Source organism: Dioscorea cayenensis, chromosome 10, assembly GCF_009730915.1.
Source record: "Dioscorea cayenensis subsp. rotundata cultivar TDr96_F1 chromosome 10, TDr96_F1_v2_PseudoChromosome.rev07_lg8_w22 25.fasta, whole genome shotgun sequence".
Lineage (NCBI taxonomy): Eukaryota > Viridiplantae > Streptophyta > Magnoliopsida > Dioscoreales > Dioscoreaceae > Dioscorea > Dioscorea cayenensis.
In genome coordinates, this window is record NC_052480.1 from 11,558,334 (window position 1) to 11,584,229 (window position 25,896).

The 25,896-nt window shown below is 36.8% G+C and overlaps 1 protein-coding gene across 1 annotated transcript; it reads left to right on the forward strand.

Moving 5' to 3' along the window:
- Window positions 1-1,074: 1,074 nt before the first annotated feature.
- LOC120270722 (E3 ubiquitin-protein ligase UPL2-like) lies at window positions 1,075-17,423 on the forward strand. Its single transcript, XM_039277796.1, has 16 exons — window positions 1,075-1,368; window positions 3,569-3,664; window positions 3,745-3,948; window positions 4,149-10,716; window positions 10,885-11,942; window positions 12,177-12,482; window positions 12,555-12,762; window positions 13,009-13,271; window positions 13,364-13,656; window positions 14,196-15,303; window positions 15,388-15,534; window positions 15,638-15,718; window positions 16,106-16,331; window positions 16,430-16,569; window positions 16,779-16,885; window positions 17,161-17,423. Exons 1-16 carry the CDS (start codon window positions 1,270-1,272, stop codon window positions 17,261-17,263), a joined length of 11,007 nt encoding a protein of 3,668 aa, XP_039133730.1. The 5' UTR covers window positions 1,075-1,269; the 3' UTR covers window positions 17,264-17,423.
- Window positions 17,424-25,896: the final 8,473 nt, after the last annotated feature.

Below are 25,896 nucleotides of genomic sequence, written 5' to 3' on the forward strand. Positions count from 1 at the left end.
TGATAAACTTCACACTGACTCGTTTTCTGAAACAATTTACATCTATCAATACCACAAAAACTCTCCATAATAAACTTGCATTGTTTATAAATTCTGTTACTCCCTCCCTCCCTCTCGCAGAATGATCAAAGTGATAACAACCAAGAAATTCTCACCGTATTACGAAACCGGCAGAACTGAAATCGAACAAACCAAATGAGGAGAAGAACAAGAAGATGTAATGCAGCTTCTAAACATTGTCTAACAAAACGCAAGTAAAAAGCCCCACATAAACGTTAGACATGATGTAATTGGGCGTTTTTTTCCCACCATTTTCAAAGCAAAAATGGAATTTCACAACATGGACCCATTTGAAGTGAACGGTAGGGGGTAAAAGGGAAGTTAAACAATAACGGAAGGGCTGTTCGGGGTTTGCCAAACTTTGAGGGGCTGTTTGGGAATATTTGAAATTCACGAGGGGTAAACAGTAATTTTCCCTTTTTAAAATGAAGAAGGGTTTTTTAAAATAATATTTACTTATATGTTCTAAAAATCATTTTTATTCATTTATGTCCTCTCCCCGTAAAAATCAAATAAAAATTTTATAAAATAACCAAATTTTATAAAATAAAAATTGATTTATTTTTCATAAAATTTTAAATCAATTTTTAATTATAAAGATATATAATCAAATAATATATATAAATATTTGTCAAAAAAATATATATATATATAAATAAATATAGTTTTCATGGCGTATATTAGCAATCACCGACTCCAATGTGCGATGCAAGCAATTTTATCAATGGATGAAATAATATGCTATTAAATTGGCAAGAGTTATATATATTAAAAAAAACAACCGACTTAAAATAAATAGATAAAAGTTGTTTATTCAACTTTTAAAAAAATAAAAATAAATAATAAATAAATAAATAAGTAAAACCCTAATGACTCAAAGACGAGCTCTGATCACGTGGCTATCACGCGCCGCCTCTCTTTGGTTCTTTCTCTCTCTCACAAGGCCCTCATCTCCAACTTCGACATATATATAGTCCTACTTCTCTATTGCTTTGCCCCATTTTTTCAGCCTTCTCAGCCCTCTTTCCCTTTCCTTGGGTTTTTTTTTTCTCTCGCTTTTGCTCTTCGATCGCTCTCGTCTTCGTTCTTCGATCGATGTTGATGCATCGCATCATCGGCATCGAAACCCTAATCAGGAGCTCGATCTACACCAACGATCTTCGCTTCGAGATCGATTTCTAGGGTTTTGCTTTGGTTTTGGGCGCGGAGATGGCGGGACAGAGGTCCGGCGCTTTCCCTCTGCGCCTCCAGCAGATCCTCTCCGGTGGTCGCCACTCGTCGCCCTCGCTCAAGCTCGAATCCGAGCCCGTGAGTTTCTTATTCTCCGTCTTGTTTTTTTTTTTATTATTTCGATTGCTTCATTGATGCTGATCCAGATGCTCCTCTTCTTCTTCTTCTTCTTCTTCCTTTTTTCTGCCGGATTTGATGGCGGTTTTAATTGCGGTTAGGGTTTGTGTTGTTTATTTATTTTTATTTAAGCTGCTTTTCTGGCGGCGACTCTTTTTGGGCTTCTATCATTGCGGATGTTTCTTGATTTATATGCCTGACGTTGTGAGATAGGAAGTAGGTTAATCTCGGTGACCTGGTATTCATAAATTATATATTGTGGACATCTATCCAGGTGGTGGTATAATTTGCATCAATTGATTTGTTTCAAGTTTGTAATAGATTTTGTTTGGTGAAAAAATGAGTTATCATAAGATGACTTGGTATTGACCAATGATGTCTTTCACAGGTACCTGTGGTGTTTATGCCTATCTGTTTATTTATTTATCTTTGGTATATTAGTTTCAAATTTGTGATAGACCTTGTTTGGTGGATGGAAGAAACCATTCGTTTACTTGGTCTCCAAGAATTGCTGATTGAGTCAATGGCAGGTGACCACAAGACTTGCTTTAAAGGAAGTTCTACTCCCAACTGTGTCTTTAATGTCAAGAATCATTTAAGTCAATGTTTAATCAGTCTCTTATCCTCTCCGTGTTTTGTACTGGTGTTTGCCACATCTTTACTCATTGGAAGTTGATTTCATATGATATGCTTCTTATTTAGACTACGAAAATCATGCTAGGCAGCTGTGAGTCTGTGACAGTTCATCCTTTGAGCCTCTACTGTTTGTTGGAATGCGGCTCCACAAATAGAAGCCACATTTTGTTAGTTAATATTTGAGCCGGTCTTGGGCTCCTGTTTGATTGAGTACTGTTGGGCTGATTATCCTGATCACGTTTGATTGGTGTAACTTGTGAGCTGATTGTTTGTGTGGGTCTTGAAAGTTGGTTTGTATGCAAGGGATAATGTAACAAATAATATAGATCAATTAGTTTGCCAGGTGCATGACGATATACGCCATGAGATATGAGCATAAGGTGAAGCTTACTTGAAAAGTTTTACTTCCTGTTGGACAGGTGCATTCGACAGTCAATATCACCTATTTTTGTGATTAATTATGAAGTGGTTTAGGTATGGAAATGCTTTTTCTTTAGGTTGTGTAGAAGGAGGGGATAGGTGTAATAACATCTAGAAACAAAATGCTTGCTCTTAATTATTGCTCTCCTGTGTCTAGTGTTCTTCACAGTGATATAATAAAACTACACTGGCTGAAGCTGGCTTTGTCTTCTAGTGTAGCCAATGAATACCAGCTTGGTTGTTTGCCTCATATATAACTATGTAAGCATTTGTTAATTTCTTTTGTTGCTATACCAGCTTGGTTGTTTGCCTCATATATAACTATGTAAGCATTTGTTAATTTCTTTTGTTGCTATTTTGGAGATTCTATTTGGACTTTCTTTGAAGCTATTGCAGAAATTTCATGCTTTGTTCTACCATTTGTCTGTGGAGTAATGTTTTAGTTCGGGGATCATCTGGTCTGATAATGTGGTTTTTTTGTGGGCTAGGTGTCTGTGCGACTACTTTATTGATTTCATTTTCCTATTTTTTCCAAAACAAATATTTACATGATGTGATGCAAATATTTGGACCTATTGTGGATGAGTTGGAGAAGAGATTCAACTCATTACTTATCTAATTTGCTTTTTATTCGCCGTATATGTAAATTCATTCTATATCATGGTGAATCTACAATGGAAATTCTAGCTATTTGGAAGCATAATGGCGCTGCTTCCAGCGCTTTCTACTTTGATATGCATAACTGTTGAGAATTTGCCCTTTTGCTCTCGTATTCTGATTACCTTATGCTTATTTTATTAGACTTCACACATCTTTGTATTTCTAATATTCAGTTCATGAATTTGAGGTACAAAATATTTTAGCCTCATACACCATGAAATTGAGGTACAAAATATTATGTACCCAATTGAGGTACATAATTGGGGAGCGCGGTTAGGCCACGACAATAAAACCTTGCATAAGTATGTTTCATAGGCTATGGATCTTGCAATCTCTGTGTGTGTGATTGTGATTCTTTTTCTAGTTTGGATGGATGATGTTAAATAAAGATTTGGTTGTCATATTGTTATCGGCTAACACAAACATTTCCTATGGATAATTGCAGCCTCCAAAAGTTAAATCATTTATTGATAGGGTGATTAAGTGCCCGTTGCAGGATATAGCCATCCCTCTCTCAGGCTTTCGATGGGAATACAACAAGGTGAACTTGAGTTTTTTTTTGCTTAAATTTATTTTGATATTTTTTTTGTTTGCCTCTTACTTTGCTGCGTTTGATTTTAGGGAAACTTCCATCATTGGAGGCCATTGTTTCTGCATTTTGATACTTACTTCAAGACATACCTTTCTTCTAGAAAGGATCTTCTTTTATCTGAGAGTCTATCAGAGAATGACCCATTTCCAAAACACTCCATTCTACAAATTTTAAGAGTTATGCAAACAATTTTGGAGAATTGTCACAACAAGAGCTCATTCCATGGACTAGAGGTATGATACACGTTTCTCTTTATTTGTGTGGAGTAATTGAGCAAACACGGGCTTCTTTTTATTATTATTATTATTGTTATTATTGTTGTTATTGTTGTTATTGTTGTTGTTGTTGTTGTTGTTTCCTGTTATTTCCTATTTATGTCTTTATACTTCAACTCATACATCAAAACTCACATTTACTGTTCATTCTGAACCAGCATTTCAAGCTTCTACTGGCATCAACTGACCCTGAGATACTTTTAGCCACTTTGGAGACTCTTTCTGCATTGGTGAAAATAAATGCCTCCAAGATTCATGTCAATGGGAAGCTGATTGGTTGTGGAGTGGTCAATAACTGTCTTCTTTCACTAGCGCAAGGTTGGGGTAGTAAAGAAGAAGGCTTGGGTTTATATTCATGTGTTGTGGCAAATGAGAGAAGTCAACAAGAAGGATTGTGCTTGTTCCCATCAGAGGAAGGAAATGAATGTGGTCGAAGTGGAACCCAATATCCATTGGGTTCCACCCTTCATTTTGAATTCAATGCTGCTGGTGCTCTGGATGATGAGAATACCACTGAGAGAAGCAAATCATCCAACTTGCATGTTATACATATCCCAGATCTTCATCTTCGGAAAGATGATGACTTGGTTATTTTGAAGCAGTGCATTGAGCGATTCAATGTACCATTGGAGCACAGGTTTTCGTTATTGACAAGAATTAGATATGCAAATTCCTTCCGCTCTCCTAAGGCTTGTAGGCTGTACAGCAGAATCTGCATTCTTTCATTCATTATTCTTGTACAGTCTAGTGATGCGCATGATGAAATCTCGTCATTCTTTGGGAATGAACCTGAATTTACTAATGAGCTAATCAGACTTGTTAGATCTGAAGATTCTGTACCTGGAAATGTAAGGGCACTTGCCATGCTTGCTCTAGGGGCCCAGTTAGCAGCATATGCTTCATCTCATGAACGAGCGAGAATATTGAGTGGGTCAAGCATCATCTCTGCTGGGGGGAATCGTATGGTGCTTCTAGGTGTGCTGCAGAAGGCAGTTCTATCGCTGAGTCATCCTAGTGAGCCGTCTTCTCCCATTTTTGTTGATGCCCTTCTGCAGTTCTTTCTCCTCCATGTTCTATCTTCTTCAAGTCCTGGGAGTTCTGCACGTAGCTCGGGATTGGTCCCTCCACTTTTGCCGCTTCTACGAGATACAGATTCTTCTCATATGCATCTTGTCTGTTCCACAGTGAAGATCCTTCAGAAACTGATGGAATATAGCGGTCCAGCTGTGTCCTTGTTCAAAGATCTTGGTGGTTTGGAACTTTTGGCTCAAAGATTGCAGATAGAAGTGCATAGAGTTATTGGTACAAGTGATGATAGTAATGACCAAATGGTGATTGGTGATTTTTCAAAATCTGATGAGGACCGGCTGTATTCTCAGAAGAGGCTTATAAAGACATTGCTCAAGGCACTTGGTTCTGCAACTTATTCACCGGTAAATTCTTCAAGGTCTCAGAACAATCATGACAATAATTTACCGCCTACATTGGCATTGATATTCCAAAATGCAATCATATTTGGAGGTGACATTTATTTTGCGGCTGTCACTTTGATGAGTGAGATTATTCACAAGGACCCGACATGCTTCAGTGTGCTCTATGATTCTGGTCTTCCTGGTTCATTTTTGTCATCTGTTACATCTGGAATCATCCCTTCTTCAAAAGCACTTATTTGTGTTCCAAATGGCCTTGGTGCGATCTGCCTCAATGTGAAAGGACTGGAGGATGTTAAGGAAACTGCTGCATTGAATTTCCTTGTTGAGGCTTTCACAACCAGGAAATACTTGGTGGCTATGAATGAAGGTGTTGTTCTTTTGGCAAATGCTGTGGAGGAACTTCTTCGACATGTATCTTCCTTAAGAAGCACTGGTGTGGATATAATAATTTTCATTATTAACAAACTTGCTTCTCTGGGAGAGGACAAAAGCAGTGATCTTTCTGCAGAAGCTGCTGAGAATACTCCCATGGAAACAGATATTGAAGAGAAAGAGCATGAGGGTCATGATTTGGTGAGTGCCCTGGACTCAGCTGCTGATGGTATCGGTGATGAGCAGTTCCTCCATTTGTCAATCTTTCATGTGATGGTATTGGTTCATCGAACAATGGAAAATTCTGAAACTTGTAGGTTATTTGTAGAGAAGAGGGGAATAGAGACTTTGATGAAACTCCTATTGCGACCTAGCACGACACTATCCTCTGAAGGGATGCCTATCGCACTGCATAGCGCTGTGGTCTTTAAGGGTTTTACTCAGCATTATTCAACTCCTCTAGCACACGCATTTTCATCTGCTCTCAGGGACCATATAAAGAAAGCTCTTGATGGATTTAACTCTGTTTCTGATCCATTCTTATTGACCCCTGGGATTACTGCAGATAATGGAGTTGTTTCTTCACTTTTTGTTGTTGAATTTCTTCTTTTCCTTGCTGCCTCGAAAGATAATCGCTGGATCAGTGCTTTACTTACTGAATTTGGTAATGGAAGTAAGGATGTTTTGGAAGGCATTGGACGGGTTCACAGGGAAATTCTATGGCAGCTTGCCCTTCTTGATGATTCGAAGCCTGAGTCTGATGTTGGCACCTCTACTTCTGTGAATGTGGCACGGACAGAGCAAGGGATATCGGAATCAGAAGACCATAGGTTTAGTTCCTTTAGGCAGTATCTTGATCCGTTGCTTAGAAGACGAGGTTCTGGGTGGAGTATTGAGTCTCAAGTTTCTGATCTGATCAGTATTTATCGTGATGTTGGACGTTCAGCTGGTGGTTCACAAAGGCTTGGTATAGATGGTTATCCAACTGTAAGAGTTGGATCTAGTTCCCAAATGCAACCATCTAGTTCAGAAGATACAGGTGATAGTAGCAAAACAGAGACAGAGAAGCAGAGGTCTTTTTATTCTACCTGCTGTGACATGATGAAGTCACTTTGTAGCCATATCAATCATCTTTTTCAGGAGCTTGGAAAAGCAATGCTCTTAGCTTCTCGGCGTGAGAACAATCCAGTAAATGTGTCTCCCCCTGTCATTTCTGTTGTTGCAGCAATATCTTCCATTGTGTTGGATCACTTGAACTTCAGGGGCAATGATAATTCTTCCAAAGAAGAGGTCTCCATTTCCGTAAAATGTCGCTATCTTGGAAAAGTCGTAGATTTCATTGATGGGTTAATCTTAGACAGGCCAGATTCATGTAATCCCATCATGGTGAATTGTTTTTATGGTCATGGTGTTATCTCTTCTATCCTGACTACCTTTGAAGCTACCAGCCAGTTGCTGTTTGCAGTTAATAGGGTTCCAGCCTCCCCAATGGATACTGATGATAAAGGTGTGAAACAATATGAGAAGGAAGAAGGAGATGATTCTTGGATATATGGTTCCTTGGCAAGTTATGCAACACTTATGGACCACCTTGCAACATCATCTATTATCTTGTCTTCAGCAAAACAGTTTCTTGAACAGCCTCTCATTAATTCAAGTATCGCATATCCAACTACTGCTGAGTCATTTGTGAAGATATTTCAATCCAAGATTGTAAAAGCAATACTTCCAATTTGGACCCACCCTCGCTTTTCTGAATGCAATTTAGAGTTCGTTGGTGCCATGATCTCTATTATTAAGCATGTTTATTCTGGTGTTGTAGTCAGGAATGGTAGTGGCAGTGTTGGAGCTCGTGCGGCTGGGCCTCATCCTGATGAATCAGCTATTTCATTGATTGTAGAGATGGGATTTTCCAGGTCTAGGGCAGAAGAAGCCTTGAGACAGGTGGGGACAAATAGTGTTGAAATTGCTACTGATTGGCTATTCTCACATCCAGAAGAACCACAAGATGATGATGAACTTGCTCGAGCCCTTGCTATGTCCCTTGGGAATTCTAATACAGCATCAAAGGAGGATGAAACTGCCAAGTCTGTTTGCCTTGAGGAAGAAGAGGAAGCAATTAAGCTACTGCCTGTTGATGATCTGTTGTCAGCTTGTCTCAGGCTTTTGCAAGTGAAGGAGCTTCTAGCTTTTCCAGTTCGGGACCTACTTTTGATGATTTGTTCACAAAATGATGGTGAACATCGCTCAAAAGTTCTTTATTTCATTGTGGACCATGTTAAATCATATTCGTTGGTATCTGATTCATTTAATGGAACCATACTCTCTGCCCTTTTCCATGTCCTTGCGTTAATTCTACATGAAGATGCTGTATCGCGAGAAGTTGCTTCAAAGGCTGGTCTGGTGAAGATTGCTCTGAAACTTCTTTCTGAGTGGAATTCAGGTTGGCTGCCAGTTGAGAAATCTGAAGTTCCTAAGTGGGTGACAGCTTGTTTTCTCTCTATTGATCGGATGTTGCAGGTGGATCCCAAACTGTCGTCAGATATCACTGATTTGGAACAGTGGAGAAAAGATTATCTCGAGACTCAAACCTCTCTTGTTATTGATGAAACCAAGGACTTGCAGTCCACTTTGAATTCGACCACACATTTGGATACAGATGATCAGAAAAGGCTTCTGGAAATATCTTGCAGGTGCATAAAAAACAAGTTACCTTCTGAAACGATGCATGTGGTACTTCAATTGTGTGCTACACTTACTAAAGTTCATTCAGCTGCTGTAAGTTTTCTTGATGCTGGAGGGTTGCCTGCATTGCTTAGTTTGCCAACCAGTAGTCTTTTCCCTGGATTCAACAATTTGGCAGCTGCAATAATTCGTCATATTCTTGAGGATCCTCATACTCTTCAACAAGCCATGGAGTTAGAGATACGACACAGTCTTATCACAGCTGCAAACCGACATTCAAATGGAAGAATTACTCCTCGTAATTTTGTTCAGAACTTGTCTTTTGTCATAGCTCGGGATCCAGTAGTCTTTGTGCGGGCTGCTCAATCTGTCTGCCAAATAGAGATGGTAGGTGACAGACCATATATAGTACTGCTGAAAGATCGTGACAAAGAGAAGCACAAGGAGAAAGAGAAAACAACCATCGACAAAGATAAGCAACCAGAGTCTAATGGAAAGATCAACGGAGGGGAAATGATTGTTGGCAGTGGGCATAATAAAGTAACCGAGTCAAATGCCAAGAATGTTAAAGGTCACAAGAAATCTCCTCCAAGTTTTGTAAGTGTGATTGAGCATCTCTTGGATTCTATTGTAACTTTTGTTCCTTCATCTAAGGCTGATGATCAGCCTAATGGTGTTCCTGGGACCCCATCTGTGGCTGATATGGATATTGATAGCACTTCAACAAAAGGAAAAGGCAAGGCTATTGCAGTTTCATCTGAGGATAGCAAAATTGACAACCAGGAGGCTGCAGCATCTCTGGCCAAGACGGTTTTTATTCTGAAGTTGATGACAGAAATACTATTGACATATGCTTCATCCATACATGTTGTGCTTCGTAGAGATGCTGAACTCAGTAACCTTCGTGGTCCTTATCGGGCCACATCAACTTATTGTGGTGGTGGGATATTTCATCACATTCTTCACAAGTTTCTACCATATCCTGGGATGCCAAAGAAGGATAAGAAAGCAGATGGTGATTGGCGGCAGAAGCTTGCATCTAGAGCCAACCAGTTTTTGGTGGCTGTTTCTATTCGTTCATCGGAGGGCCGTAAGAGGATCTTTTCTGAGATCAATAATGTGTTCAGTGAATTTGTTGATTCATCAGATGGTTGCAGGGCGCCTGACTCTTGTTTGCATGCCTTTGTTGATCTGCTTAATGATATCCTTGCTGCAAGATCCCCTTCTGGTTCATATATTTCTGCAGAAGCTTCTGTGACCTTTATAGAGGTTGGGCTGGTCCAGTCATTGAGTGGTACTATTCAAGTTCTGGACTTGGATCATTCGGATTCAGCAAAGGTGGTCACTGGAGTTGTTAAGGCTCTTGAAGCTGTAACGAAGGAGCATGTTCATTCTGTTGATTCTGCTAAAGCTGACAGCTCCTTGAAATTGGATTCTAATCAAAATCAGCAGGAGTTATCTTATAGCGATGGCAATAGATTCCAGTCCTTGGAGACCACATCACAACCTGATCTTGCTGAAGAGGAGGCTGAAAATATGGAACATTTTAATGAGGACCATTCTTCTGGTAGTTCAGGCTCTAATACAGATGATGATATGGATCATGATCGGGATCTGGGTGGTGGCTTTTCTCGTGAACCTGAAGATGATTTCATGCATGAAGCTTCTGAAGATGGCCGAGGTGTTGAAAATGCCATTTCTACTGTAGAAATTACCTTTGATATCCAACATAATGCTGATGATGAGTTGGCTGAGGATGAAGATGATGGGGTCTCAGGGGATGGAGATGAAGTAGATGAAGAGGATGAGGATGAGGATGATGATGAGGACGAGGATGATGAAAACAATGATTTGGAAGAAGATGATGATGTTCATCAGATTTCACATCCCGACACTGATCAGGATGATCATGAGATTGACGATGAAGAGTTTGATGAGGATGCGCTGGAGGAAGTGGAGGATGATGATGAGGAAGATGGGGTTATACTTCGTTTGGAGGAGGGGATTAATGGAATGAATGTTTTTAACCACATCGAGGTCTTGAGTGGAAGCAATAATTTGTCAAATGAAACATTGCGCGTGATGCCTCTTGACATTTTTGGTTCAAGAAGGCAAGGCCGGACCACATCAATTTACAATCTTCTTGGACGATCTGGTGATCATGGGCTTCCTCTTGACCATCCGCTACTGGAGGAACCTACTTCATTGAGACACCTAGTCCATCAGAGGCAATCAGGTGATTATTTAATTTTTAAAGTGGTATACTTTATTTTTGACTCTATAGGAGAGAACTACGTAACTGTATTAATATTGAATATGCTCAAATATTTTCATTTTGTGATGCTTTAAAGACTCCTATTTGAATTGTCTGATTGAGTCATTATATTACTTTATTTTCAAACAGAAAACACAGTTGATATGGCTTTCTCGGATAGAAATCACGAGAGTACTTCCTCCCGGCTAGATGCCATTTTTCGGTCACTGAGGAGTGGTCGGCCTGGTCATCGTTTCAATATGTGGTTGGATGATGGTCAACAGCGTGGTGCATCTAATGCTCCGGCTGTGCCTCAAGGCATTGAGGAGCTACTTGTCTCTCAGTTAAGGCGACCTACTCCTGACCAACCCAATGACCAAGATGCTTCAAGAAATCAGCCTCAAGAAAATGGTGATCCCGACCCGCTACAAAGAACTGTTGCTGGGGTGGGTGGAGAAATTCCTGCAGAAGGTAACAGAAACAATGAGAATCTGATCATCCCTTCACCTGGATCAGCATTAGGAGGCTCTGGAAATGGTGTTGTGCCTAGTAATGATCATATCCTTCAAGATAGGGATGCGTCTAATGCAGGTGATCAAGTTGTAGATATGCAGTATGAACGCAGTGATGCAGCTGTACGAGATGTGGAAGCAGTTAGCCAAGCAAGCAGTGGGAGTGGGGCAACCTTAGGGGAAAGTCTTCGTAGTTTGGAAGTAGAAATAGGAAGTGTTGATGGGCATGATGATGGAGAAAGACAAGGTGATTTACCGGGGACAAGGTTGAGGAGGTCTTTAGGCAGTACAGTACCAGTGGGTGGAAGAGATATACCATTAGAAAGTGTTAGTGAGGTTCCTTCCCATAGTGAGGAAACCACCCAGAGTATTGCACATGAAGAGCAACAGGTCGATCAGACTGTTGACCCAGATTCAATTGATCCCACATTTTTGGAGGCTCTTCCGGAAGAGTTGCGGGCTGAAGTACTATCGTCACGACAAAATCAACCAGCAGAACCACAAAATGACCAATCTCAATCTGCTGGAGATATTGATCCTGAATTTCTTGCTGCACTTCCCCCTGATATTCGTGAGGAAGTACTTGCACAACAACGCGCTCAAAGGCAACACCAGTCACAGGAATTGGAGGGTCAACCTGTTGAGATGGATGCAGTTTCAATAATAGCTACATTTCCTTCAGAGATAAGAGAAGAGGTAAGATAATGCTTGCTGCTTAATTCATTTCATGATTTATAATAGTAAATATTTCGATCATATATTTTCTATCATTTAAGCCATCAATGGAAAATGCCCCCTTTTTGAAGTTGTAAAGCTGACTAATTCATGGCGGCAAATTGCCCCACCTTATGTATATATTTCATGAGCTTAGGTTGTATGCCGTGTCCTGCAAAAGATCCCTCTCTCTACTCATATTTTATGTAATTTCAGGTGCTTTTAACTTCCGATGACACACTTCTGGCAAGTTTGACACCTGCACTTGTTGCTGAAGCGACAATGTTGCGTGAAAGGTTTGCACGTCGGTATCATAGTGATGCACTTTTAGGAATGTATTCCAGAAACAGGCGGGGTGAGTCTTCTGGACGGGGTGAAATTATTGGATCTAGTTCAGAGAGAACAGCTGCAGCTATTGCTTCACGGAAGTCAGCATCTGGGAAGCTGATTGAAGCTGATGGGGCTCCTCTGGTTGATACAGATGCTCTTAAAGCTTTGATTAGATTGCTTCGCATTGTTCAGGTAACTATATGTCTTGCAAATGAATTTTTGTATTAAATCAAATGCTACTGATAATAACATATTCTTGTACAGCTGCCATTTAAGGCCCAGTTACAGAGGCTTCTCTTGAATCTATGCACTCATCAAAAAATTAGAACATCTTTGGTGCAAATTTTAATGGATATGCTGATGCTTGATCTGCATGGATCTGCCAAGAATTCACCTTATGACAGTGAATCCCCATTTCGATTGTATGCTTGCCAGAGTTACATTATGTATTCCCGTCCACAGTTCTCAAATGGTAATAAATTTGATCTCATATTCTTTTATCACTAGTCTAAAAGTTCTAACTCAAATCATGGCTGATCTAAGTTAAGTGATTTTCTCTTTAAATTTCACAAATAATTAGGTTAAGCTCTTTAGTCTTATATTTATGTTGTCATATTTGCTCTGATTTCTAATGTGCACAAGAATAATTGAATATCTTTTCGTTGGAAAGCATTGCTTTGTTGGGTCTCTTTGGTCATTTTCTTTGTTGGACTTTCAGGTGTTCCACCTTTGGTATCTAGGCGTGTCCTTGAAATGCTCACATATCTTGCCAAGAACCATCCAAATGTGGCAAAACTCTTGCTTCATCTTGAGTTGCCGCAACCATACGTATGTGAAAGAGATTCTTCTGTTCAAGGCCGTGGGAAAGCTATTATGGAAGAAGATAAGCCTGAGCATGAGAGGGTAGAATATTCTATTGTCCTACTTCTGGGTCTCTTAAATCAGCCTCTGTATATGAGAAGTGTCGCACATCTTGAGCAGGTATCTGAACAGTTTTGCATACTCTTTTTTTTCTATATCATTTGGAAAATTTCCTCTCATATTCACCATTTGGTTAATGCTCCTGTGATCAGTTGTTGAATCTTCTCGAAGTTATCATGGTTAATGCTGAAAATGACTCTGGCACCTCTAACAAATCTGGAGGGTCTCCTGAGCGAACATTGGGTTCTGAGACTGCTGTGCAGGAAGGTGATGTAGCTGCTGGAACTGCTGCATCTTCTGATGGCGTGGATATCAAATCTTCTAAGGCTGATCTATCTAATCCCTCTAGTTCTGCTGTAAACAAGGGAAGCCATACTCGTGCTGTACTGCTTTGTCTTCCACAAACAGAACTACAACTTTTGTGCTCATTGCTTGCACGCGAGGGGTATGTTGAATGTTGCAACTCTGATTCATTCCATTGCAGTTAAAGAATTTATTAGTTCATAATTATAGATTAAATGAATACAATGAATGTTTTTGGCACTTATTTTCTTCCTGCCACTTAATAGCTAGAAAACACGCTCACCTCCCATAATGTGTAACTTTTGTACTCAGTTGATGATTTTCTTGACATTTAATTTTGTGAGTTGTAGTACTTATAGGCTCGCCTTTCAATAGACTATTTTAACATGGATGTTGATGGAAATGAGTCTCAAGCTTTTTGTACTGCCTTTTTAGGCATGCAGGTGTGGTATCGCTTCGTAATGAGTCTGAAACTCTTAAGTCTCAACGATTGATTGATTCCCTAGTTACCAGTAGTTCCTTTGCATTCTTCCAGTGTTTGCATTCTTCCAGTGTGCTTGTCTAAGTTTTCTTTACATATGGTCTTTATGTCTTTCCAGTGGTATGTTTTATTTATGCTTGCAGGTTGTAACTGCAATTTTACTTAGTATGCTGATTGTGTTTACCTATGTTTTCTTGCAGATTGTCTGATAATGCATATAATCTTGTAGCTGATGTATTAAAAAAGCTAGTTGCAATTGCTCCAACCCATTGTCATCTATTTATCACAGAACTAGCAAATTCAGTGCAAAGTTTGACTTCATCGGCAATGAATGAGTTACACTTGTTTGAGGATTCTGAAAAGGCCCTTCTCAGCGCATCTTCTTCGAATGGGACCACCATCTTGAGAGTTTTGCAGGCGCTGAGCTCACTCATTGCAGTATTACATGAGAAGGAGAAGGATCCACAGCTTCTTCCTGAGAAAGAGCAAGCAGATGCTCTTTCTCAGATATGGAACATAAACACGTCATTAGAGTCTTTATGGTTGGAGCTGAGTAATTGCATCAGCAATATTGAGAGTTCTTCAGATGCAACGTCAGACTTGGTTTCAATGTCTGGTAATCTGGCTTCTACTAGTGTTGGTGGTGTCAGCCCCCCACTTCCTGCTGGTGCCCAGAACATATTGCCGTACATAGAGTCTTTCTTTGTGACATGTGAAAAGTTACGTCTGGGCCAAGCAGATTCTCAAGATTTCGCTTCAACATCTGACATGGAAGATGCTTCATCCTGTGGGCAGAAATCACCTGGAGCCTACTCAAAAGTTGATGAAAAGCATGTTGTGTTTGTGAAGTTCTCTGAGAAGCATAGGAAGTTATTGAATGCATTTATTCGGCAGAATCCGGGGCTGCTTGAAAAGTCATTCTCACTAATGTTGAGAGTACCACGGTTCATTGACTTTGACAACAAACGTGCTCATTTCAGATCAAAAATAAAACATCAACATGATCATCATCATAGTCCAGTTCGAATTTCTGTCAGAAGAGCTTACATACTGGAGGACTCATACAATCAATTGCGCATGCGGTCACCTCAAGATCTGAAAGGAAGGCTCACTGTTCATTTCCAAGGAGAAGAAGGTATTGATGCAGGTGGGCTTACACGGGAGTGGTATCAATTACTTTCCCGTGTTATTTTTGACAAGGGTGCTCTGCTCTTTACGACTGTGGGCAATGAGTCAACTTTTCAACCAAACCCTAACTCTGTCTTCCAAACAGAGCACCTCTCATACTTCAAATTTGTTGGACGAGTGGTGTGTATTGTTTATAGTTTTTTAATTCTTCTCTGCCAACACATTTTCTTCTCTGTTGTATTTATACTGCTCATCTTTACTCAGGTTGGGAAAGCACTTTTTGATGGCCAGCTTTTGGATGTCCATTTCACTAGGTCCTTCTACAAGCACATCCTTGGTGTTAAAGTTACATATCATGACATTGAGGCTACAGATCCTGATTATTTCAAGAATCTAAAGTGGATGCTTGAGGTGCATAAATTTTTGTATCCTTTTCGTTACAAATGTCATATCCTTAGTTGCCCTTTTTTGGAATTTATGAGTACCATTTCACTGTTTTCTTTTTGCTTTGCAGAATGATATTACTGATGTTTTAGATCTTACCTTCAGCATGGATGCTGATGAGGAAAAGCTGATTTTATATGAAAGAGCAGAGGTTTGTGCCTTTACTTCACCCTTTGAATCTACAACAAGGTTGTTTGTAATTATTGTAATGGCTTCAAATTCACTTATGTGATTAATTAATGCATATGCAACTGATTTAACATTAGAACTACAAGTGGCAAAATAGACTCCCTAGGGTACTGGAGATTTACATTGTTGGAGATCATGATATAGGTAAATGTTTAATTATGTATATCTGGTTTTAATTACTCGTGGTTTAATTAAGCTTTTCTCACTGAGATTCATTTTAGTTTTGGTTCTCAGCAATGTAGGTCTGTCTCGTATGATTTTCTTCGTGTGCATATGAACTTAATTTTAGACTTCATACCTCTGTTTATGTTGCTTGGTTTTTCATATACGTGTGCTGTTTTCTAAGCAGGTAACTGACAGTGAGCTCATACCTGGTGGGCGGAACATCCGAGTTACAGAAGAAAATAAACATGAATATGTTGACCGAGTTGCAGAACACCGGTTAACAACTGCTATCAGGCCTCAAATTAATGCATTTATGGAAGGCTTCAATGAATTGATTCCTCGAGAATTGATATCAATCTTTAATGACAAAGAGCTTGAATTACTGATTAGTGGACTTCCTGACATAGATTGTGAGTTTTCAATTTAAAATCAAACACCTAGTGCTAGAGAGCATATACAAATTAATACAAGTATTGCTTTGTGCTGAGCTTTGTTTGTCACAATGCAGTGGATGATTTGAGGGCCAATACAGAATATTCAGGGTATAGCAATGCGTCCCCTGTCATACAGTGGTTCTGGGAGGTTGTTCAGGGCTTCAGCAAGGAGGATAAAGCCCGTTTCCTGCAGTTTGTTACTGGCACCTCAAAGGTATCACCCTCCGTACATCAGTTGATAACAAAGACTGATAACATACTTGAGTGCTTATTTTTACCAGGTCGCAAATACGCAATAAATGAAGACAGATGAGGATGAAAGACTTTGCATATTATATTTATACCATTAAACTTAGATGACTTAGTTTCTTTGAATACTTATGCCCAAACTTCTGCTAATACTGTGGCCTTCCTCTTGATCAGGTTCCTTTGGAAGGTTTTAGTGCACTTCAAGGAATATCAGGTTCTCAGAGGTTCCAGATTCACAAGGCATATGGTGGTCCTGAACACCTGCCCTCAGCCCACACTTGGTATGCATGCTTTCCTTCCAGTTTTTCGTCGCTTGGTTTCATTACATTCTCATCTTCAAGATTATTTTGTCGCAATTCTGCTCAGAATCTTAAATTAAGTGAAACCATCAATAATTGCTTAGCCTGCCCATTATAGACCTGTATACATGCTATTATACTTAACAAGAACTATATCTTCTTCATGAGTACCTAATTTTAGAAGAATGTTACCAATAATAAATTGGTATTGCATCTATGCCCTCATGAGATGTACTCATTTGTTTTTGCCTGTGCAGCTTCAACCAACTAGATCTGCCGGAGTATGCATCCAAAGAAAAATTACAAGAGCGGCTAGTCCTAGCTATCCATGAAGCAAATGAAGGTTTTGGGTTTGGTTAGATGGGTTAATATTGAATGACTTTCTGGTTTGTCTTTTAGTTCTGTAGATATATATATATATATATATGTGTCATTGCTGGAAAGAGGAAAAGTTATTATGTAAAGGAACTCTTTTATCTCTCCTTAAAAATTATAATCAAAAGTTTTTAAATTTCTCTTCTGGTATATGTTTTGCTTTTTCTTTATTATTATTATGCTTATTGTTTATGTTGCTTCTTGTGCGAGTATTTTGAATGAACTGGATGACGCTTCATAAAATTTGTGTACAACTTCCTCCTCCCATATCCTTGGTTGGAGGCATGTGTGTTTTAGGGTATTTAGAAATATTAACAGTAGTTGATGATCATGACTCATTTGGGGTGGAATGTATTTCAAGCCTAATATTTAAGGATTAGGTTCCTTGGAAGAAAAAAACGAAAAGTATATTTGTACCAAGCAGAAGTTAGTGGAATTTTTAAAGAATCCAATATTGAAGCAAAAAATTGAGGATGCATCTAGGGCTGTAAACGAGCCGAGCCGAGCTTTGCCTTGTTCAAGCTTGGCTCGTTACTATTTAATCGAGCTCGAACTCGAGCGAAACTTTCTTCGAGCTTCATTTTTTTATGTTCGAGCTGGTTCATTCATTATTTTTAACCGAGCTCTAATCGAGCTTCTTTCGAGCTTTTATGCTCGAGCTCAACTGTTAAGAAAATTCGAAAGTTTAGACTTAGCTAGCTAACTTGATTAAAGGCTTGACTATTTTTTTATATTTTATTTTTTTATTTATTAAACTTATTTAATGAATCATTATCAAGTGTGACTCAACTCGATTTGAGTTTAATTATATTAATGATTGTTACAAATAAAATTGTAAATGATACTATAAACGAGCTTTTTAATTATACTATAAGCGAGTTATTCACAAGATTTAATGAGCCGAGTTTGGTGGTGTTCAAGCTTGGCTCGTTTATCTTATGAAACTCATTTAACTTAATGAACTAGTTGACTTGAGACTTTTAATGAGAACTTAGCCTCGAATAGTAGTTTATAGCCCTATATGTGTAACTCAAATTGACAACAATGACATAGTCACATATACACCTTAATATACATATACATATACATATATATAAACGAGCTCACAATCGAGTTTATAAACGAGCTTGTTCATGAGCTTGGTCACGAGCTGTGTTCGCGAGCCAAAACGAGCCGAGCTTTTGGCTGCTCAAGCTTGACTCGTTTATTAATCGAGCTTGAAAATGATGTTCAAGCTTGGCTCGTTTACAATATGAGCTAAACACGAACGAGCTTTTATCGAGCCGAACACCGAGCTACTCACGAACGGCTCGGCTCAAATACACCCCTGGATGCATCTTCCATAAATATTATTACACAAGAAGATAAAAGAAGAATAAATAAGGCTATAAACTACAATTATGTATATAAACGAATGACAAGCAACTATTAGTTTGGAAGATCAATTAAGAATTTTGTAGTATTTGTACACAGGTTCTAGTATAACCATTGCAATTATATAGTCTACATTGATGATCTTCTAATTTATTCAATCTCTAAGGAACAACATATAAAAGATATAGCAGAGTTTTTAAAATTAGCCATAGAATATACAAAATTTATCAGAATTACCAAAATAATTTTCATGAAATATTAGCTATCTTGAAAGGAATAGAAAAATTCAAATTTATCTAATACCGGAGATTAAATATATTAAAGGAGGTAATAAAAATTGTCCAAAAATTATTTTTCATGGAAGGTAATTCCATCTGTTTTAGAAAAAGATAATAAACTTTGAAATTAATTTTATTAATTAACATTGAACTAATTATTATTATGGAGTAAGAAGGGGATGCAAAGTAAAGATCCAGTGAGAAACATGACCGGCTTGTGTTGGTTAACACGGGTGTGTTTAGTGAACTTAAAGGTGTTGGAGACCCTGAGGTTAAACCTGAAACCCTAGAAGTAAGAATTGGTCTAAACTAGACCGCCGTTATATTCTAAAATAATAATAATAATGATAATAATAACAAGTACAATTAGATATTCCACCTTCAAAGCAATTGAACTAAATAAATAAATAAATAATTGAGACAATGTATGTAACCCCTCAAAATATTTAAAAATATTTATTATATATAGATGTATTTAGAAAAATTGTTAAATTGACCCCATTAAATTAAACAATTGGGGTCAATATGCAATATTGAAAAAACTTTATATAATAAACCTGTGAGTTTAGAAAGCCCGGTTACCTATATTTTTGGGTTTGTGTTTTAATTTTTTTATAATAACATTAAAAAAGTAAAAATCAAATCACTTTTTATCCTCTTCATTTTCAATATTTTTTAGCTATAAGTGGATAAACCACACTATGATATTATTAAAGAAAGAAAACAAGCCGACAGAAACCACAACAACCAGATCACCAAGGTAACACCAATAAGGAAAACACAAAAACAAAAAAACAAAAAAAAAAAGTTTTTAGCTTATTCTTAATATTTTGTCCACCATCAGAGCCTTAGTCTTTTTTTAATTAAAAAAAATTAAGTTTTAAGAAGATAATGTTTTATGATTTCACCTTTCAAGCTACATTAAAAAAAATTAAAAAAAATTTAAAAAAATTAAAGAATCTGATTAAGTTCTAAAGATCAATTCAATTTTCAATTATTTGAGATAATTTTTTAAATATAAATTTTTAATAAATTTTCTTTGTTGCCATTGTTTTCCATTTATCATTGAGGTGAACCCTAATCATGGAAATTTTAGAATTTGAATTTAACCTACTACCATCAATTGTTTTAGTTCTTGTTAAACCTAGTTTTATTTAATTTCCTATACACACACATGAAATTACTCAAATTAGTAGGCAGCAACAATGTTTTGATAGCAATGATATTTAAGTACCACTTGATCGACTTTTGCACTTGCAAAAGATGTCAAGTTTTTGGTGTGATTGCCGGAGACTTTTCTTAGTTGATACATACACTTGAAGAAACCAAGGGCTCTTCCAATCTATTCCGTTCTCTCGCGTTAATGGGGTTGTGTATTCTTGATAACGTTAGATAGGGACCCCAAATGATTAACTACACTTAAAAGTTTAAATAGATCATTCAAACTAACATTCTCCCACTTGGTCCAACTTTATCATAGATAACTTAATATCCATTCACATTAACCTATAAATCCATATGCCTGCAATAAAGAAATAAATTACATAATGAATAAGCCAAATGCTTATTCAGGTCTAACGCATAAATAAATATGCATATACTTAACAATTGTCATTTATCAAACTTAATGTATACACTTGATAAGAAGACAACGAAACACGATCAAGAGTTTCAATAAAGATCCATGCTATCCGAACTAAGTCCTATCTGCGGTGTATATGATCTTTAAACAACTTAAGTGCATACATTTCATATAAAGATCGGCATACATCAATTCAGTGCAATGTGTTCCGCAACATAATAATTGAATTATCAAACTTAATGGCCTAGAGATAAAAGTTCTCTATCTTAGCCCAAACATGAAACTCTTTAACTATATACCCAACAACTTTACCTCAACATACTTAGCATCAATGGAAGAAATAGAAACCAAAGAAATGTATTTCTTAAAAAAATAGCTCTATTGGCAGCTATAAGAGGTAACTGAATGTTGATTTGAAGTAATCAACAATACCTCTAACACGTCCGAATATGCATGTGTGTACCGCAAGTGCACGGGTGTCGAAGTAATAAATACCCGGTGAGTCGGGTAGTCGAATCCACAGGGAACATGGCTACTAGTACTAAGGATAGTGTGGTGATCTAATGTGCGAAGAAATGAATACCGGAGACGAATGTGCAAGGGTAAAATAGAGGGAGATCTCAATGCGTAGAAGTGGGATATTCGGGCAATGCTCCCCCTAGGATTCAGGTATTAGGTACCGGATAAGCAAAGTATTTCTATGATGAGTAAGTTAAGTCATGGAAATCCAAATATAATCGGATCCTGTCTCCAGATCACCGATACTAGTCCCCTACGAGGTCCCAGTGGAGAAATCACGCAATCTCAACACCTCACACCACATATGACCGCAAAGCACTTTAGGGATTCCAAGAGGTGTATCCGATTCCTAAAGATTGATCCAACCCTAATTCTCGGCAAAAGATCCTAACCACTTACAAGGTCCCGGCGGAGAAATCGAGCAATCTCATGCCTCCCACCAAATATGGTTGAATAGAGTCTAGGGAATGGAGATAGAATACACCAATCAGATGGGAAAGGGGACACTTCACTATCTCATGACTCACCCTCTTAACCCTCTTCAAACTTGAGGTTCTAACCCTAATGGAGATCTCTCTCTCACCAAGGCAACAAATCATGCAAACCAAATAACCATAGGATCAATAAGGCAAGCAAGCATTAAACAATAAAGAGTGAAACTTAATCAAACTCGGATTAAATAGAAACACAAAACAAATCCACAAAAGATGAGAATCCTAGGGTTCACAAGCCCAAATACCCCTCTAGGGTTTTATCCCTCCATGGAGCAATGTACAAAACACACTATCAATGAATGAAAGTACATAAAAATCATAGAAATAAACCCCCTTATATATGAACTGATGGCCTTGATGGAGAGCTTCGACGTTTTGAAGGACCCACTCCGAAGCTAGGTTCACCAGTGGCTTCCGTGATGCTATGACGGAGGAGGAATTGATCAAAGTTGGTGACGAAGTGCCTCCAAAGCCGCAAAGACCTCCTCTCCAAACCCTAGTCGTCTCACCCCTCAAGGGTCGCACAAAAGATGAGAAAGATTGGGGCAAAACGGCTATTTATAAGCTCTAAATCTCGTCTGTCACGTACCCCCACACGTGCCCATGTGGATTTTCCACGCCCCCGCATGGGATGCAGAATTTCCACACAGGCGCATGAATAGTAACTTTGCTATAGTCTGATACAGCAAATTGCTACATTACTGTGCTACAGTACTTTTCACGAACGCGATCCAAACATTCTTCTCTTGAGGCCACATAATCGGGCATACGATCATGTGGTAGGCTATAAGACTTTTCTTCATCGACGCGTCTTTAAGAGGTCTTGAAATCTTTACAAAGAGAAGGAATGCGGAGACATGACTGCCTTTGTGCCCTTCCAACTAGTGAATTGGCTCGGATAACCATGGAAGTTGGCACACATCTCCTCATACACGAACTCCTCTTGTAACTTCATCCTTAACTCGCACAAGAACTCCCAACCTTGTGTCTTTATAGCCTATCTTTGCTCCCGTTTACTCCTTCACGGTATCTACAACCTATATGCATAAAAGAACACCCAATATACGATATGAGACATAAACCATATATAAAATGATACTCAATGCATGTAAAACACGTATAAAAACATGTTCACTGAAGCACTTATCAATCTCATCACTTTGTTTATGGTTTTCTCAAAATCTAAAGATTATAATGATATCTTCATAACATTCCAATAACAACTGCAGTGCCAGATTTTCAACAAATTTGAACACACATAGGGTTTCTCAAACTTAAAGCATACGGAATGTTTTCAAATTGCTCTATATTAAAACACACCAATATTGACAATAAACTATTCATTAGGTAAATAAATTTTCATCCGAAATCTCTCAATAAACAAAATAACACTTTATCATCTCAATGTCGATGACATAAGACACCCTAATTATATCAGCAAAACCAAAATTTTTAGAGAGTAATTACTTTACTTAATGCACCAACAATATATGTATATTATCCGTAAATATGACTATAAAATATATATTTGCTCCCACTAACCTCATGGTATATACATGATTTACATTATTCTCTACAAGACTAAATGAAAAGACAAAAAAAAAAAAATCATGAAATTTCAAATGCCACCAATGGAATACTTATTTTAGTCATTATGCAGATATATTTTAATCGCACATCAAAAACCTTACTTTTAATAAAGAGAAATTCTAGAGGTCATATACCACTTTTCCAAGATCTTCATTAAACGGTCAATTTTCACATCTAAGTTAAAATGAGCAATAAATGCAATAACAACATGAAAAACCCATATAAAACATGAGTAAATCTCTTGTGATCTATTACTTTTATATGAGTAAATCCCTTCATTAATAAGTCAGTTTATTTTTTAAAACCAAATGACCTCTACCTATATGGCAACTCAACAAGATCCCAAATACCATAAATTGCATAGAATCAATATCATTCTTTATGACTTTATACAACAATTTAGATTTACTACAATTAATGCTTGTGAAAATTTTCAAGGTTACATTTGGCTCAAAATTATAGATACACAACATAATCACCAGATTGCATTTATTCTAGTTGATCTGTTTAAGGTTGCATTACCATAACTTTGAAGAGGTTGTTTCCAAACAAATTAGTCAACAACTTCTGGTAGATATAACCTAACCCAATCTACTACATCATGACTTAGATCCTTAATAGAAGTTATTCAATATTCATCTCAACTAAATAAATGTTATTTATAATAACCACATGATCTTCCTCCAAACTTGATAGGTTAATCACTCTCATTGATCAAGTCATTCATAACAATTTACATTTGTCGACTCTGCAATTTTAGTGATATAAATTAAACAATAAACTTTATAATCCATAGACTTTATATGTAATCTTCAAAAGAATACATATAACAATCATTGGGTCTAAACTTTCTCTCATATGGATTAGAAAACTTATCATATATAAGAAATACAATTGCAAATATGTTACAAACAAAGTTTGCAAACTAAATTCCTCTTGACATTTTAACTTCACTTTATCGGTTTACGTTCCCTTTATGTAATCCATACTAAAATTTAAAGTTTATAAATCAGGAGTATCAACTACTCCATAATCTTTGAATTTTCTTATGGAGATTATATTAATCTCCAATGTCACAATATAGAAGAATTTCATATATGTGAGATTAAATATACACACACTATATTTAGAAAAATCCTTCTTTATATGTCTCAATTTATTGTAAGAAACATTTAGGATTCTTTATTATTCTTAACTTTAATAGGTATTATCCTTTATTCTTTAATTATTCACTTTCAAAATTCTCTATTATCAAACTCCTTTCCTTATAAACACACATGGTTAAAAAACAATGATTAACCATTTACCACTATATTTGTTATAGGAGATTTTAAAGTAATAATAAGAGAGTTATTGATAGAAAGATACATAAAAAAGCTAGATTAACTCAACCTCAAGAGATTCAAATGAGCCACTATCCTTCTTTATGATATGCTATTTGATTCATTTATTGATAGTGAACTTTATTGATGATAACTCTAATATAAGTAAACTAGAAAGGGTTTTATCCAAAGTTCCAAATTATAAATCAATTGTCTTTAGCAAATCCTTAATATGCTCACACTCAAAAATTAAACTATGTATTATACTAGTATATATGTGATTTTAATAAATATTATTCTCAAGTAATCACATCATTAATGATATTTATACAAGACAATCAGCCTCTAAATACTAGTATGCAAAACAACATGTAGTTCAAAGTTCATAATAGTGTAGACATTTCTAGTATACTTTAGTAGAGAAGAATCCATCTTTTCAAACTATATAGTTATCATCATTTAAATAGAGAGCATTCAATGATCATATGAAAATCTTGGAACTAAAACTATTACAAATAAAATAATCATACTTACGAAATAGAAATGGAGGTAAGAAAAAAAAATCGGTATGCTTACCAATGTAAGCCATACCTAAAACATGAATCAAGTGTCATTTATAATCTGCCTGTGGGCGAAGACATAAATACACAATATATTCATCTTTATTGACAAACCTAATGGATAATCAAATTTCTTAATATCTGTGGGCAACTTAAGAAATAAAAATCATCCATTATTTTATCTTAATTAATTGTGAAAATATAATAAAATCCCTATGAGGCAAAATTATTATATCAATCGTAATTGATCATAACTTGCCACCTAATAAAACTGATAAATAGTTAAATTTCTTAATACCTGTGGGTGACTTAAGAAATAAAAGTATCCACTATTTTATCCTAATTAATTATGAAAAATATAACAAAATCCCTGTGGGGTAAATTATTACATTAATCATAATTAATAAACATTTGATAAAACTAATAAATAATTAAAATTTCTTAATACCTGTAGGTGACTTAAGAAATATGAATTATTCATTATTTTATCCTAATTAAAATCATTATATTAATAATGATTAATTACAACTTATGTTATTTGACCTTAGTGTGATTATATACACTCTTAATGTGTGATTTTACATAATTGTGGCAACTCCACAATTAGTTGAATGCACACGATCACATGACATCCAACTTTATGTATAAACAAGGTTTAATAATTGTGCACAAAATATAAACCAATTTAACGCAGATAAAAACATTTCCACATGTCATTAATCTAAATGTGATCATGTAGAAACTCTTATGGTTTTTCATAATCATAGATATTGTGGCCGCATAGTCAATCAAACGTATGCAATCACATGACATGAAACCTTATGTGTAAATAAAAATTTAACAATACAAAATATAAACCATATTTAATACAAACAAAAGACTTAATATTAATTATAATT

Bases quoted from the DNA above. Each gene is read 5' to 3' on its own strand.
- LOC120270722 (XM_039277796.1), top strand. From the start codon at position 1,270: ATGGCGGGACAGAGGTCCGGCGCTTTCCCTCTGCGCCTCCAGCAGATC. The intron at 11,943-12,176 runs GTAAGATAATGC...ATGTAATTTCAG, and splicing joins CTTCAGAGATAAGAGAAGAG to GTGCTTTTAACTTCCGATGA. The intron at 16,886-17,160 runs GTATGCATGCTT...TTGCCTGTGCAG, and splicing joins CTGCCCTCAGCCCACACTTG to CTTCAACCAACTAGATCTGC.